Here is a 13,693-nt window from a genome sequence, read left to right as displayed (position 1 = left end):
TATCTGTAAGCAACTGTTGGTTTTGTTGGTGAAGGAAGCCAATGTGTTTCCTAAGGCTCCACGAACCTTTCGAAACACTATTGGAGCCTGATTCTTGAACTTAAACACAGGAGCAGATCCATCCATTTACTCTTTACAGCAGCCCAAGCCCATCTGTAGCAGCCGGAATGAAAAAGCCCCCACAAATGATTAGGTAAATCTTTGTATGACCCGACGATTAGGGCCTAACCTAGGAAGAAAACAGCTCTGCTACATGGCCAACGAATGTGTTATCATGTTTAATTGAAATGTTATTGTTGTGGTAGCATACTGGATAATACTATTGAATGTAAAAAAGGTAGGGGACCATGGCCATACCAACAAAAAAAAAAGGGTTTGGTTTGGGGAGGGTGGGCTGGGGTAGGGTTAGGGTTTACGCGAGCATCGCTCTCTTGCATAATGCAGAGGGAAAAAGACCATATAATAATATTATATTATTTTGCTTTAGCAAAACATGTTACATTACATTATTATTTTTTAAACAAATCTTCCTGAGCCCTGGACCCAAAGTTGCCATAGATTAGTCTTTATCCAACAAATGAAAAAATAAAGAAAAATAGAAAAAGTCATTGATAGAGAGGATCACCACTTTCCCAATAAAAAAAACCGACCTAGTGGGCTACTCTCTCACTGACAACTGACCACTAGGAAAAGGAGGAGAGGCAAAGGATGGATGAAGGAGAAGGAACCAATGTTCTGCGTGTTCTCATTTCTCTTGATAATTTTCCATTCATTCGCGACATTCATGGGAGAAATTGGTTTGAAAATTTCGGGATCTGGTGATCTAAAGCTTGACTCTCTTGCTCAGTTGCTTGCCCCTATAAAATATGCATCTCGTTTTTTGTTTTTCTTTTGTCTAAAAACGTACATGTCATCGAATAAGAAAAAGAAATTAGTAGGAGGGAAAGTGACTTGTCGCCAAACGCTTGTCAAAAAGCTGGGCGAGCTGTCACGTATGCAACGTGAAAGCCACTATACATAAGTAGGGTTAAGTTCACATTAATGCTTCTTCAACTTTACTCGTGTCTCATTTTAATCTCTAAATACTACCTTGTTTGAGTTAGTTTATACATTATTAATCCCTAATCTGGTTCGGGATCTTAGGCTAGAGCCTGCATCGGACTGTCACACACGCAATCTATTAGGATTTCCGAATTATCTATTTCATTACGCTCGAAATAATACTAAAAGAACCAATTGCTTTTGGTTAATTATAGTGCTCTACTACTCGAGCAATAATTCTCACATAGTAAGTAGTTGTTTAAGACAGATCAAATCACAAAAACGAACGGTAGTCTTTCTTTTTTTTTGTCTCTTGCTCTTGTCTGTTTTCATTTCTATCGCCAATCAAGCGTCGTGAATCCTCTCTTTCTTAGACCGCTCTTCAACTAAAAATTCAAACAACTTGAAAGCTGTTTAGCCATTTGATTCTCATCATGATCATTTCACTGTTTAATTAAAGCATTTTGTTCATTTATTTATTTGATAACAGTTACATGATTAAATCGGTTTGATTAAGTACACAAATGATCTTTACAAGGTAATTAAAGAAAAATGACATTACGAGATATATAGAAAGGCATAATTGAGATGATAAAAGAGGGAGGTGGTTAGATTTCTTTCACTTGTGAAACTTTTGGAAACAAAGTGATTATGCAGCTTTTTTAATCTGTGAGATACTATGTAAGATTTATTAATGAGTACAATTATACAGCCAACTTGGTAGCTAGGGTTTTTTGCTTTGTTCATTTGTCTGTTTGTTGATCTTAGACTAGAGTTGTGCCGTAATTGTTTTATATTGAAATAATGAGTACAAGTGGAGATTTGATTTGCCCATGAGATTACTCCAACTTTAAGCCATCTCTTGATGCTCTGCTAAAACAATCACCCCCCAATTCTCCAAAAATCCATGCTTTTTCTATATAATAAAAAAGAATTATTAAAAGAATCTTCAAGAGGGCACAATAATAAATTCTTCTTTCAATACTGATTTTTACATAACCTTATATTAAAAAATGGGCCAATGCGAGATCTAGTTAAGTGAAAAAAAGGTTTTGACTTGCAGACCAGTGATCTTAGATTTAAATCTACGACACATTAGTAGTGTGTGTCAAAAACCTCCCTCCCCTATCATTCGGATTATCGCTTGTAGTGTAAAAAAAACTGTTATATTAGAATCCGTGCACAAATTTATAGGAAAAAAGAAAATGCACATTCATTGTATCTGTCTATCTTCTTGATTTAAGTCACATCTATAATGTTTCACATGTAATATTAACCATACAAAACGGCTTAATTTGTGTAAGAGCTGCCAAAGTAAATAATACAAGAGTCATTGTCGGTTTCCTTTCATACTTGTTTTCTTCTGTTTAACTGAAACAAAAACAATGTTTTCTTCTGTTTAACTGAAACAAAAAACAAGCCGTATGGATAAATGGTCTCTTTCAAGATGAGTTTCTTTAATGTGTAATGAGTTTCCTTGGCATTACCAACACCTTTCCTTTTCTTAATCAAGTTTATGGCGTCTCAATCAATCAAAGTTCTTGACCAAAAAAAAAAGAAAAGAAAAAATAAACCAAGCTGTGGTCTTTGACGATGGAAACAAAAAGGAAGATCAACGGGGCTAGGTTCATCATAATAAGTTAAGAGAATCGAGGTTAGAACTTAATTATGCGGCCTCAAGATAAGATCTCTTGTAACTCAAGTGATTAAAAATATTTATTTTTACAACCGAAATCCTATCTTCGATTCTTCTCTCTCCTAATATCGCTTGTATCTCGAAAAGACATAATCTCTCTTCACAGATGTCTAAAAGCTGGTATTTACGTAACTCATTTTCTTGCGCGGGTTTCTGAACATATTAGGAAATAGGAAGGCTGGTTCTTGGTTTGGAAAGGCTCGAATTTCAACCTTTGATGGCATTCTCATATGTGGATATGGCGGTAGGTATCCAAACCAAAGGAAAGGCCGACAGTGCATGCCAAAATAAAATAATAAAATGAAATTATGAGCTGGAAATCGCTAGGAAATTATTCCAAAATTGAAGTCCAAAGCGGGGCCACAACAGACACTACGCCATGGAAAACTGTGACCACAGTTGAACTGTAGAAGAGTTGTAGAATAAAAAAAAAAAAAGAGCCCCACCTGGCACAGCGCATACGCCAAATTTCTTTTGTTTCTCTGCCGAGTGCCACGTGCACACCACGTCCAACAACTGAGCGTGAGACTTTTGGCCTTTTCTTTTTTCAAATTTGTATATATTTGTTTATCTACTCATTGGCCTTTCTTTCAGATATAATTTTTATCTATCTATATATATAAAATAAAAGACTGAGAATGGTAAAATATTCAAAATACCAGAAAATGCTTTTGGTCAATACAAATATTAAGAATTGAAATTATTAATTAAATAAGGATAATATGATAAATTCATACTTTTTCAAATTAAACAAAATTAAAATTAAAAGAAAAATTAGATAATAAATTTTATTTTTATAGAACACAATTACCTATTATCTTTTTTAATTTTTAAATAAATTTAATTTTTTTTTTAAAAAGCCGACACAGAAGCGCATGTGAAGAGGTATACAAATATATTTTAATCTGATAATTTTATTTTCTTACATGCATGATGGTTTGTGTTGTGTGTGTCAGATATAATTTTCTGAAAAGATTAAAAAAAAAAAAAAAAGGGAAAGGGAAAGAGACGGCATACTTAGATTGACATTTTCCTTGTTTAAAATAGTAGATGCTTTAGTGGTCTACGTACTCCTGAGACTGAGATGGACAAAACCCCACGTTACGACTAGAAAACCGCACCTTTTATTATATCATTATCTTCGATTACCATCCATCAATTAAATTATTGCCACAATAAATTTCAAACCAAATCCCGATATAACGCGATACGATCCCGCATTTTATCGCCCCCAAGATTAACAAATCTTTCGCAACTTCATAACTCATATCGCAATCATGTCCTGTCTCACTGTATCACGTGATATAAATAAGTACCGGGAGTGGCCTAGTGGCATGCTCTGTAATAACTATCAAAATCTGAGGGTGAACGTTTTTGGGGACCGTCCGAGAAAGCCTGTCGTTTAATTGAGGGGATCTGATGGTAGTAAAAATCGCTTTCCAGGTTAATTTCACCTCCTTTTCAGCTGGACTTTACTTGAATTATAGCCGTCGATATATCTTAAAAATTTCCTGGTCAATTCTCTTAGATGAATCCAACGGTATATATTGCATTTGTAGGCTGAACGGGGAAGTAGTTGATTATTTCTCCGGCTCTGGTTCTACATTAGCTGAAGGACAGTTGTCAGCTACAGATTCCGCGCCGATGAACTCGACAAATGTAGCCGGCTAAGTGGGACCGTCTCCATTTGTACCTATTTATAAGTTCATGTACATATCAAGAGGACCTATCATAATCTACCATAACCTATTGCTTTAGGAGTTGATAAGCACAAGTACTTATCATCCTCTTTATCTGTCGCCTCCTATAAAAATCACCCATTTCTGCAAGTTTAATGTCTCCTCTTTCTCTCTCTCTATCTCTCTCTCTATATATAAATACAAAAATTTCTGGAGAGAGAAAGAAATAGAGTTTACTATAAGTTTCTAGAGAGAGAAAGCTTTCTCTGAGCTCTGTCTCTGTCTCTGTCTCTCTTCTTCGTCTTCTGGATGTGTGGTTGTTTGTTCTGATTTGGTTCTCAAGGTGAGAGCTTCTCTCTGTTTTGGAATCTCTAACTTTTAATTTCTTTTAAAGTCCTTTTTTGTGGGTATTTATGGGTTGATATTTTCTTTGGGGTTTGCTCATTTATACCTTTTTCTTTTGCATCTTCGATTCCACATGGGTCTTAAAGCTGCTTTCTTTGCCTCTTTGATCCTAAAAAAAGTTAATATTTTTTATGACTTTTTTTTATAAAACCTGAATTTTGTGTCGATGTGTAGTTAAATTTCTGAAATAATTAGTAAAAATGGTGTTTTAGTCGTATGATCTAGTTCTGGGTATGCACCTTTTGAATTTTTGCTGGCTGTTTGTTTTAATTTTTTAATTTTATTTTGAGTTTTGGGCTATTTAAGTTGACCCTTTTCATATTGATTTGATTTATAATATTATTTTATTTTTGCAGATCTAGTTATAATCTTAGTGATATTTCTGGTTCTGGAATCAAAGACGAGGGGTCAAGATGTCTTCTCTCAGCAGGGAGCTTGTGTTCCTGATCTTACAGTTTCTAGATGAGGAAAAATTCAAAGAGACTGTACACAAGTGGGCTACCTTCTATATATATATATTTTTAATTTTTTTAATTAATGAGTTTTTATTGTTATACTTGCTGATTGTGTATTGATACTGCATCATTAATTGCATTTTGATGTAAATAGGCTGGAGCAGGAATCTGGGTTTTTCTTCAATATGAAATATTTTGAGGATGAGGTGCATAATGGTAATTGGGATGAAGTTGAGAAGTACCTGTCCGGATTCACTAAAGTGGACGATAACCGGTATTCCATGAAAATCTTTTTTGAGATACGGAAACAGAAATATCTTGAGGCATTGGACAAGTAAGCTTATTATGTTTCACTTTCAGTTCAGTTCTCTTATTGCAACCATAACTTTCATGGGAAATTTTTATCTGCATTGAGGAATTCTGTGGTTGGATTGCATATAAATGAGACTGTTTGGACTTTAATAGGCATGATCGGTCCAAAGCTGTGGATATACTAGTAAAGGATTTAAAGGTTTTTGCCACATTCAATGAAGAACTTTTCAAGGAAATCACCCAGCTCTTGACATTGGAGAATTTTAGGTATGAGAATTGTGTTATATGAATAAAGTCTTAGTCGAACACCAGTTGTAGCATCATGTACTGAAAAATGGTATCTTGCATTATAGGGAGAATGAACAACTATCCAAGTATGGAGATACAAAGTCTGCCAGGGCAATTATGCTGGTTGAACTTAAGAAACTGATTGAAGCAAATCCCTTATTCCGTGATAAATTGCAATTCCCCAACCTCAAAAATTCGAGACTACGGACTCTCATTAACCAAAGGTAATTTCTCTGAAACCGCAACTTCAGTTGGATAAGATTAGCTGTGCACTTCAGTGACTTATGGATGCTGTTGCAAGCGGTGATCTTATTTTAATGTTTTCATGCATGGAGTGAGTGCATTTGTCTTCCATGGGGTTCAGAATGAAATTTCATCAAGTCAATAGCACAAAATTGTATTGTTAACTACATTATCATTGTTGCTATTCAAAAAGTTGGTTATGACAATGAGTGCTGTGGAGACAAAAAGAAATCATGAAACTTGACCCATAAAAAAAAAAGCAGAAGAAATCATCAACTTTCTTGCAATGCCTAAAACATGTGCTGTGAACCTATTTTGGAGATTCTGCATTGACACTAGCACATCACTGCTTGTTCCAGCTTGTGGTGTCAGAATTTTTTTTTGGGTGAACGGTGTCTAAGTAGTTTTACACACTATGAACTATTACTTGTGAAAATTTTGGACTTTCTGGTTGTGCTGAGGGTAACTAATTTTCCTTCTGCAAATTAAAGCTTAAATTGGCAGCATCAGCTTTGTAAGAACCCAAGACCAAATCCAGATATAAAAACTCTCTTTGTGGATCACTCGTGTGGACAACCGAATGGTGCTCGGGCTCCATCACCTGCAAACAATCCACTGCTTGGATCCTTACCAAAAGCCGGAGGATTTCCTCCACTAGGTGCACATGGGGTGGGTAATCTAGCTTAACTGGTGATATATTACTAAAGTAGCAACTCTCGTAATAAAAATACTTCTTGTGTGGAATTGAACATTACCTTTCGTTTAGAAAGAAAAGAAATAAAATTATGTTGTTATAAAGGTCTTATTGATTTGTTTGGCTTTGCATTTCAGCCTTTTCAACCTACACCAGCCCCAGTTCCAATACCCCTTGCAGGTTGGATGTCTAATCCTTCCACTGTTACTCATCCAGCTGCTTCTGAAGGAGGAGCTATTGGTCTTGGTGCTCCATCAATTACAGGTAAGATATCCTTTTGTTACCACTGAGGTGCTTAGTTTTATCACGATGCTGATGACATGGTTCTGATTGATGTGTTTCATTACATTGTGCAGCTGCCTTGAAACATCCAAGGACTCCCCCAACTAATCCTTCTGTAGAGTACCCGTCTGGGGATTCTGATCATGTATCTAAAAGAACAAGGCCCATGGGGCTGTCTTCTGAAGTATGCACATGTTTGTATAGATCAAATTTTGAACGATGACCGTTATCTTCTTCCTGGCTTACCTTTTATTGGTATATGTTCTTTTGATCAGGTAAATCTCCCTGTTAACATGTTGCCAGTAACATTTCCGGGTCATGGTCATGGTCAAGCTTTGAATGCACCTGATGACTTGCCAAAGAATGTCACACGGACTTTGAATCAGGGTTCATCTCCCATGAGCATGGATTTTCATCCTTTACAGCAGACTCTGCTACTTGGTTTGTATTTTTACAATAGCTCCATATTTTTTTTTAAATTTGCAGACCTTCAGGCTGTAGAGCTATGTTTGATAGTTAGTTTGGCCCTTAGTTGCTTTCTGTTCATATCTTCTGACGTTTGACTGTTCTCCCTGTGATGCTGCAGTTGGTACTAATGTGGGGGACATAGGGCTGTGGGAAGTTGGATCTAGGGAGCGACTAGTTTTGAGGAACTTTAAAGTCTGGGATCTTAGTTCATGTTCCATGCCTCTGCAGGTCTTTCCCCTTCTATCCTTGTTCATAAATGACATAAAAAAAACTGTGTTCTATATTTGTTATGGTTGTATTATTTGGTTGACTGAATAGTAAATGTCTTCATGAAATTCAGGCTGCTCTAGTTAAGGATCCTGGCGTATCTGTTAACCGTGTGATATGGAGCCCTGATGGTTCTTTATTTGGTAAGTTTGACAATATTGAAGTACCTGTGGTAAATGTGATATGCACACTATGATTATTGAAGTAGTAAATTAGATCTTTATTTATTTATTATTTACAATCCAAATATAGGTGTTGCATACTCAAGGCACATTGTTCAAATATATTCTTATCATGGGGGTGACGATATACGACAGCACCAAGAGGTATATATTGAAGATACTGTTTTCAGTTCTTTTCCACTTCTTGCTATACTCTCTACTGATGCTGACCTCTGAAATTACTGTCCTAGATTGATGCTCATGTTGGTGGAGTAAATGATCTAGCATTCTCCCACCCCAATAAACAGCTTTGTGTAATTACCTGCGGGGATGACAAGACCATCAAGGTTGTTTTGTTGTCTAACATGTTTGCTTGTCTAATTGGAAGAACGTTTTCTGTTCCTTGCTGATTCCCTTTATAAATTTAGGTGTGGGATGCTACGACCGGTGCAAAACAGTATACTTTTGAAGGTCATGAGGCTCCTGTTTATTCTGTCTGCCCACACTACAAGGAAAACATTCAGGTCTTCATTCTTACTAATTACACCTTTCCATTCTGTCTCTGGTTCCCACTCTGTCCTTTTCTGATGCTCATTTTTCACTTTTGTGCTTCAGTTTATCTTTTCAACAGCATTGGATGGAAAGATAAAGGCTTGGTTGTATGATAATTTGGGATCTCGGGTTGATTATGATGCTCCTGGTCGCTGGTGCACAACCATGGCTTACAGTGCTGATGGTACAAGGTTAGTATACATAGCACAGGGTTGCTTCTTTAAATTTTGATAGATGGCAGACTATATGATTATTTAATTCTTTTCCCTTTTTGTCCTTTTGTGGTGGGTGAATTTTTGCAGGCTCTTTTCATGTGGGACAAGTAAAGAGGGTGAGTCATATATTGTTGAATGGAATGAAAGTGAAGGGGCTGTGAAGAGGACCTACCAAGGCTTCCGCAAGCGATCTTTTGGTGTTGTGCAATTCGATACTACTAAAAACCGATTTTTGGCTGCTGGTGATGATTTCTCTATTAAATTTTGGGACATGGACAATATTCAGCTTCTGACAACTGTTGAAGCTGATGGAGGCCTCCCAGTAGGTTCATTCCCTTCAAGTAAATTGAAATAACAGCGATCTAAAATAGTAGTTGCTCATCTTCTTTACCCTTCTTAATTCCTAGGCAAGCCCTCGTATCCGCTTTAACAAGGATGGCAGTCTCTTGGCTGTTTCTGCCAATGAGAATGGGATTAAAGTATTGGCAAATGCAGATGGAATTCGGTTGTTACGAACATTTGAGAATCATCTTTCCTACGATGCATCAAGGACCTCTGAAGTTGTGACAAAGGTAGTTTTTTTTCTTTTTCGTCATATGATTAGTTTTTTTGGTACCTTATCCTTAATTAAATTAGCTCTTGCTAACTCTCGACCTCTTTCAGCCTGCGATAAACCCTATTTCAGTTGCTGCAGCAGCAGCAGCTGCTGCTACCAGTGCTGGTCTGGCTGACAGAAGTGCATCTGCAGTTTCTATTTCTGGAATGGTTCGTTGGATGTGCATCTTCTTTTGTATATATTGGACCATCATTACTTTGCTCCATATGCATTTTTATTTCAAATTGCTTCTTTTATTTATATGTATTTAGAGTTGAAATACCTGCAGTTATGATTCTTCTAATTAATCAAACTATTATTCATACCAGAATGGGGATGCTCGGAACTTGGGGGATGTGAAACCTAGAATAGCTGAAGAATCCAATGACAAATCAAAGATTTGGAAACTCACAGAAATCAACGAACCATCTCAATGTCGTTCCTTGAGGCTGCCTGAAAACATGAGAGTAACCAAGGTATGATATATGCTATCTGCCTTTATTCTTGGAAGATTTCACGTCATATTGATGGATTTGTAATATCCCTGGTCCTGCTTCATCACACTATAGATATTTCATTGTGTTCCAGAGTTTACTATATTCATTGTGTGTGGAAAACATTATGACCTTTTTCTGGGCCATGACCTTAAGTTGCTCTAAATGATAATTCTGTTCATAGGGGCTAACATATGAACGAGAAATATTTTATTTTCAGAATGGTGCTTCCCATGATTTCGTATTTTCATACTTAAAAACATGGAAATCATATATGATCGTTTGATCAAACACATCGAAGCATGTGATTAAGCCAACTTCATGCAGCAGCAACAACTTAGCTATAAAAGAAACATCCTCTTTGGAAGACTAAGACTAAGGTTGTTTGCACAAGTTTGACAATGGCTCCTTTTCATCCAAAGAGAAATGTCTATGGTGATCAAAGGGTTGTTCAATATAAAACAAATGAATAACCCAAAGGGTAATCTAAGAGTAACTATCAAGAGTTGTTAAAGAGTCAATTAATTCAGGTCTTAGAAAGGCTTGATGTAAAGAAGAAACTTTCTATTTACATTTCCGTGGGGTCCACATGGACTTAAAGTGGTTCCCACATGGGCTGTCTAAATTCTCATTTGCATTTATGATGCTGTATCAATGGGATTTCTGAATGGGACACATTCAGTCTTCAATATATTCTCATTAGCTTCCTTGATTTTGTTTTTCAGATATCTAGGTTAATCTATACTAATTCAGGAAGTGCAATTTTGGCATTAGCATCAAATGCCATACATTTGCTCTGGAAATGGCAGAGGAGCGAGCGTAACTCTACTAGCAAGGTGTGTAGATGCATAGTAGTTTCCATCAATCATTTGTAGTTCTTTCATAATAAATCTAAAAGATGAGTTTCATATTATCAATACAACTGATGTACACTGCAGGCAACTGCTAGTGTTTCACCTCAACTCTGGCAACCCTCAAGTGGCATTCTAATGACCAATGATATTGCTGACACAAGTCCTGAAGAAGCTGTTCCTTGCTTTGCTTTGTCCAAGAATGATTCTTATGTAATGTCAGCATCTGGTGGAAAGATTTCCCTGTTCAATATGATGACATTTAAGGTAACACGCCTTCAGAGTAGTTAGCTTGATTTTTCCATATATATATATATATTTTTTTTTTCTTTATACTAATTGAAATTTCTTGTTGGCAACTACAGACAATGACAACTTTCATGCCGCCGCCGCCTGCTGCAACGTTTCTTGCTTTCCACCCTCAAGATAACAATATTATAGCTATTGGAATGGATGATTCCACTATTCAGATATATAATGTCCGTGTAGATGAGGTATGATGCAATCTGTGGACAATTTATCTCAGCACCAGCTGTTTGAGATGGCTATTATTTAGTTTTAATTTTCTTGATGCAGGTTAAGAGCAAGCTTAAAGGTCACTCTAAAAGAATAACTGGCCTAGCATTCTCTCATGTACTAAATGTGCTAGTTTCATCAGGAGCAGATGCTCAGGTATTAGAACCTAATCAGCTTTTGTACCTTGAATTAATATTTTCTTATATGGTTTTCCTCCTGCGGTAGACTGAAGTTGAATCAAACTCCCAAATATGTTTCCTGCAACAAATATGCTTATATTACCAAAGTGAGATAATTTCTCTGACAGGCATCGAAACAAATTCACTGTTAACCTGGGCTACTTGCAAATCTATGGCCTTTTATTAATAGTTATTTTTTTTAAGTGTGTTCAGTGTTCTGGTTTCTGATTCAACATGCATTTATTTTTCCTATTCAAGCTTGTTCACTAAACTTTCCAGTGACTCCATTTTTCTCCTTAAAAAGTTTTAAGTCAATTGTTAAATCTGGAATTACCATGACAAAAGTATTTCTCAGTAAATGCAATCAGGTCCTTGTGAAGTAATACTGAAATCACTAATAGTAGTTTGGTTATTATTTATTTTTTCTCCTTCAGCTTTGTGTATGGAATTCTGATGGATGGGAAAAGCAGAAGTCCAGATTCTTGCAGCTTCCAGCTGGGAGAACAACAGCTTCACAGTCAGACACGCGTGTGCAGTTTCATCAGGACCAGACGCACTTCTTGGTTGTGCATGAGACTCAACTTGCCATATATGAAACAACAAAACTAGAATGTGTAAAGCAGGTACATTTGTCTCTAGGTGCATGTCATGGAGATTTATGAGTGTCCTTCCAATTATTTTTTAAATTTAAATTCCTTTTCCTCTTGCTTGTTTAGTGGGTTCCACGTGATTCTGCTGCACCAATTTCCCATGCAACATTCTCATGCGACAGCCAGCTTGTATATGCCAGCTTTTTAGATGCAACCGTGTGTGTGTTTAGTGCTGCAAATCTCAGACTACGGTGTCGTATTAATCCTTCTGTTTATCTGCCTGCTAATGTCAGGTAATTCCCCCTTTCTGTTGCCCAACTTCAGCTGACTTTCCACCTTTATTTCAATGGTGCTTTTCAAGATTTAAATTTGGGTAGTACTTGTTCAGTATTATTTTACGAGTCCAGGATATGTTTAAACCTGATTTTGCTTGACAAGAGTTTAAACATGATTTTAATGTTAGGTTTTGGAACATACACTTAGAAATCTGGTTGTGCCCCTGTCCTGGGTGGAGGTTGGTTTATGCTATCATGTAACCTCATGGTATAGCTAGAATTGTTGCATATAACGAAACGAATACTGAACTTTGTCACGTTTTTAAGAAAAAATTACCAATTTTAGCTCCCCACTTGTATGATTAATTTACCACTTCTATAAAAACCCAAAATTTGGTTGCTTACACAGCCTAATAAAATAGGAATTTAACGACACTTGTCTTCAAGGTTTCAACCATACATTAGTGTCATAATCTCTATATGCATTCTAAGCACAGAAGTTTTCTTCCAATCTATATAGGTATATGAGCTTTAACTACACATTTGATGAAAATCATATCGAAATGCAGACATTAACTCATCCATGCATCTTTGCTTTAACTAAGGAGATCATCTTTGGACTTCAGACTGAAAAAAACGGAAATCTTGGCACCAGTCATTTTACTTGTAGCATGCCTCTTTGGTTACTTTTCTGTATAAATGTCAAGATACTGGTTTGGGAAATCTAAATCCTCCCGGGTTTGTGATAGCTGTGTTGACAGTTCTTGACTCCAGCACTTTGCTTCCCCTTTTGCAGCAATAACGTACAGCCCCTTGTGATTGCGGCACATCCACAAGAACCAAATCAGTTTGCATTAGGACTATCGGATGGTGCTGTTCATGTCTTTGAGCCCCTCGAATCTGAAGGCAAATGGGGCGTGCCTCCACCCGTTGAAAATGGGTCAGCAAGCAGTGTGCCAGCTACTCAAGTTGGAACTGCAGGTTCAGATCAAGCACAGAGATGATCAAAAGGCTGGCAGAGCACAAGTTCTTTTACATGCTTGGCTTGCTGGCCCATTCCAAATATAGGTATTTTTCGTTTGACTACTTGCTATTTTTCCTAAGAGTGGTTTTTATATTCCTTTGACACAATTTTGCCTTTTTGTTCTTTGTTTGTTTTTCTTTTAACACATTTTGTTATGTATTGCTGCAGTTTGTGTTCTTGATGCAATGTAATTTACTCAAGGAATGAATGATGTGCAGATATTTAGATTTAACATGTTGGTTCAGAATATCAGTAAGGTAAATGCTGTAGGAGTATTGGCAGTGATCATGTATTTATTTTCTGCGTCAGAAAGGAAGAGTTTAATGTTTCTCCCTTATGCTTTCGTCTTCCAATTGATCATGAATATATAATTCTTGTTAATTTTCTATGTCAATTTCCGTTGCTGTCTCA

At 36.5% G+C, this 13,693-nt stretch overlaps 1 protein-coding gene across 1 annotated transcript; it reads left to right on the top strand.

Annotated features, from left to right (window-relative positions):
• The first annotated feature begins 4,578 nt into the window (after positions 1-4,578).
• Positions 4,579-13,693, top strand: LOC110769607 (protein TOPLESS). The gene is made up of 27 exons (XM_021973624.2): positions 4,579-4,759; positions 5,178-5,314; positions 5,431-5,610; positions 5,742-5,855; positions 5,942-6,100; positions 6,611-6,788; positions 6,951-7,077; positions 7,170-7,279; positions 7,371-7,536; positions 7,682-7,791; positions 7,904-7,973; positions 8,083-8,156; positions 8,243-8,338; positions 8,420-8,515; positions 8,607-8,734; positions 8,846-9,080; positions 9,166-9,330; positions 9,422-9,523; positions 9,683-9,829; positions 10,573-10,683; positions 10,786-10,965; positions 11,064-11,192; positions 11,275-11,370; positions 11,828-12,016; positions 12,110-12,276; positions 13,055-13,326; positions 13,451-13,693. The coding sequence occupies exons 2-26, from the start codon at positions 5,235-5,237 to the stop codon at positions 13,260-13,262; spliced, it is 3,417 nt and encodes a 1,138-aa protein (XP_021829316.1). The 5' UTR covers positions 4,579-4,759; positions 5,178-5,234; the 3' UTR covers positions 13,263-13,326; positions 13,451-13,693.

This window comes from Prunus avium, chromosome 3, assembly GCF_965620075.1.
Source record: "Prunus avium chromosome 3, drPruAviu1.hap1.1, whole genome shotgun sequence".
Taxonomy (NCBI): domain Eukaryota; kingdom Viridiplantae; phylum Streptophyta; class Magnoliopsida; order Rosales; family Rosaceae; genus Prunus; species Prunus avium.
The sequence above is the reverse complement of the archived record's forward strand: the minus strand, read 5'-3'. Positions and strand labels throughout refer to the sequence as shown.

Bases quoted from the DNA above. Each gene is read 5' to 3' on its own strand.
- LOC110769607 (XM_021973624.2), top strand. From the start codon at position 5,235: ATGTCTTCTCTCAGCAGGGAGCTTGTGTTCCTGATCTTACAGTTTCTA. The intron at 7,974-8,082 runs GTAAGTTTGACA...ATCCAAATATAG, and splicing joins CCCTGATGGTTCTTTATTTG to GTGTTGCATACTCAAGGCAC. The intron at 9,830-10,572 runs GTATGATATATG...TTTGTTTTTCAG, and splicing joins AAAACATGAGAGTAACCAAG to ATATCTAGGTTAATCTATAC.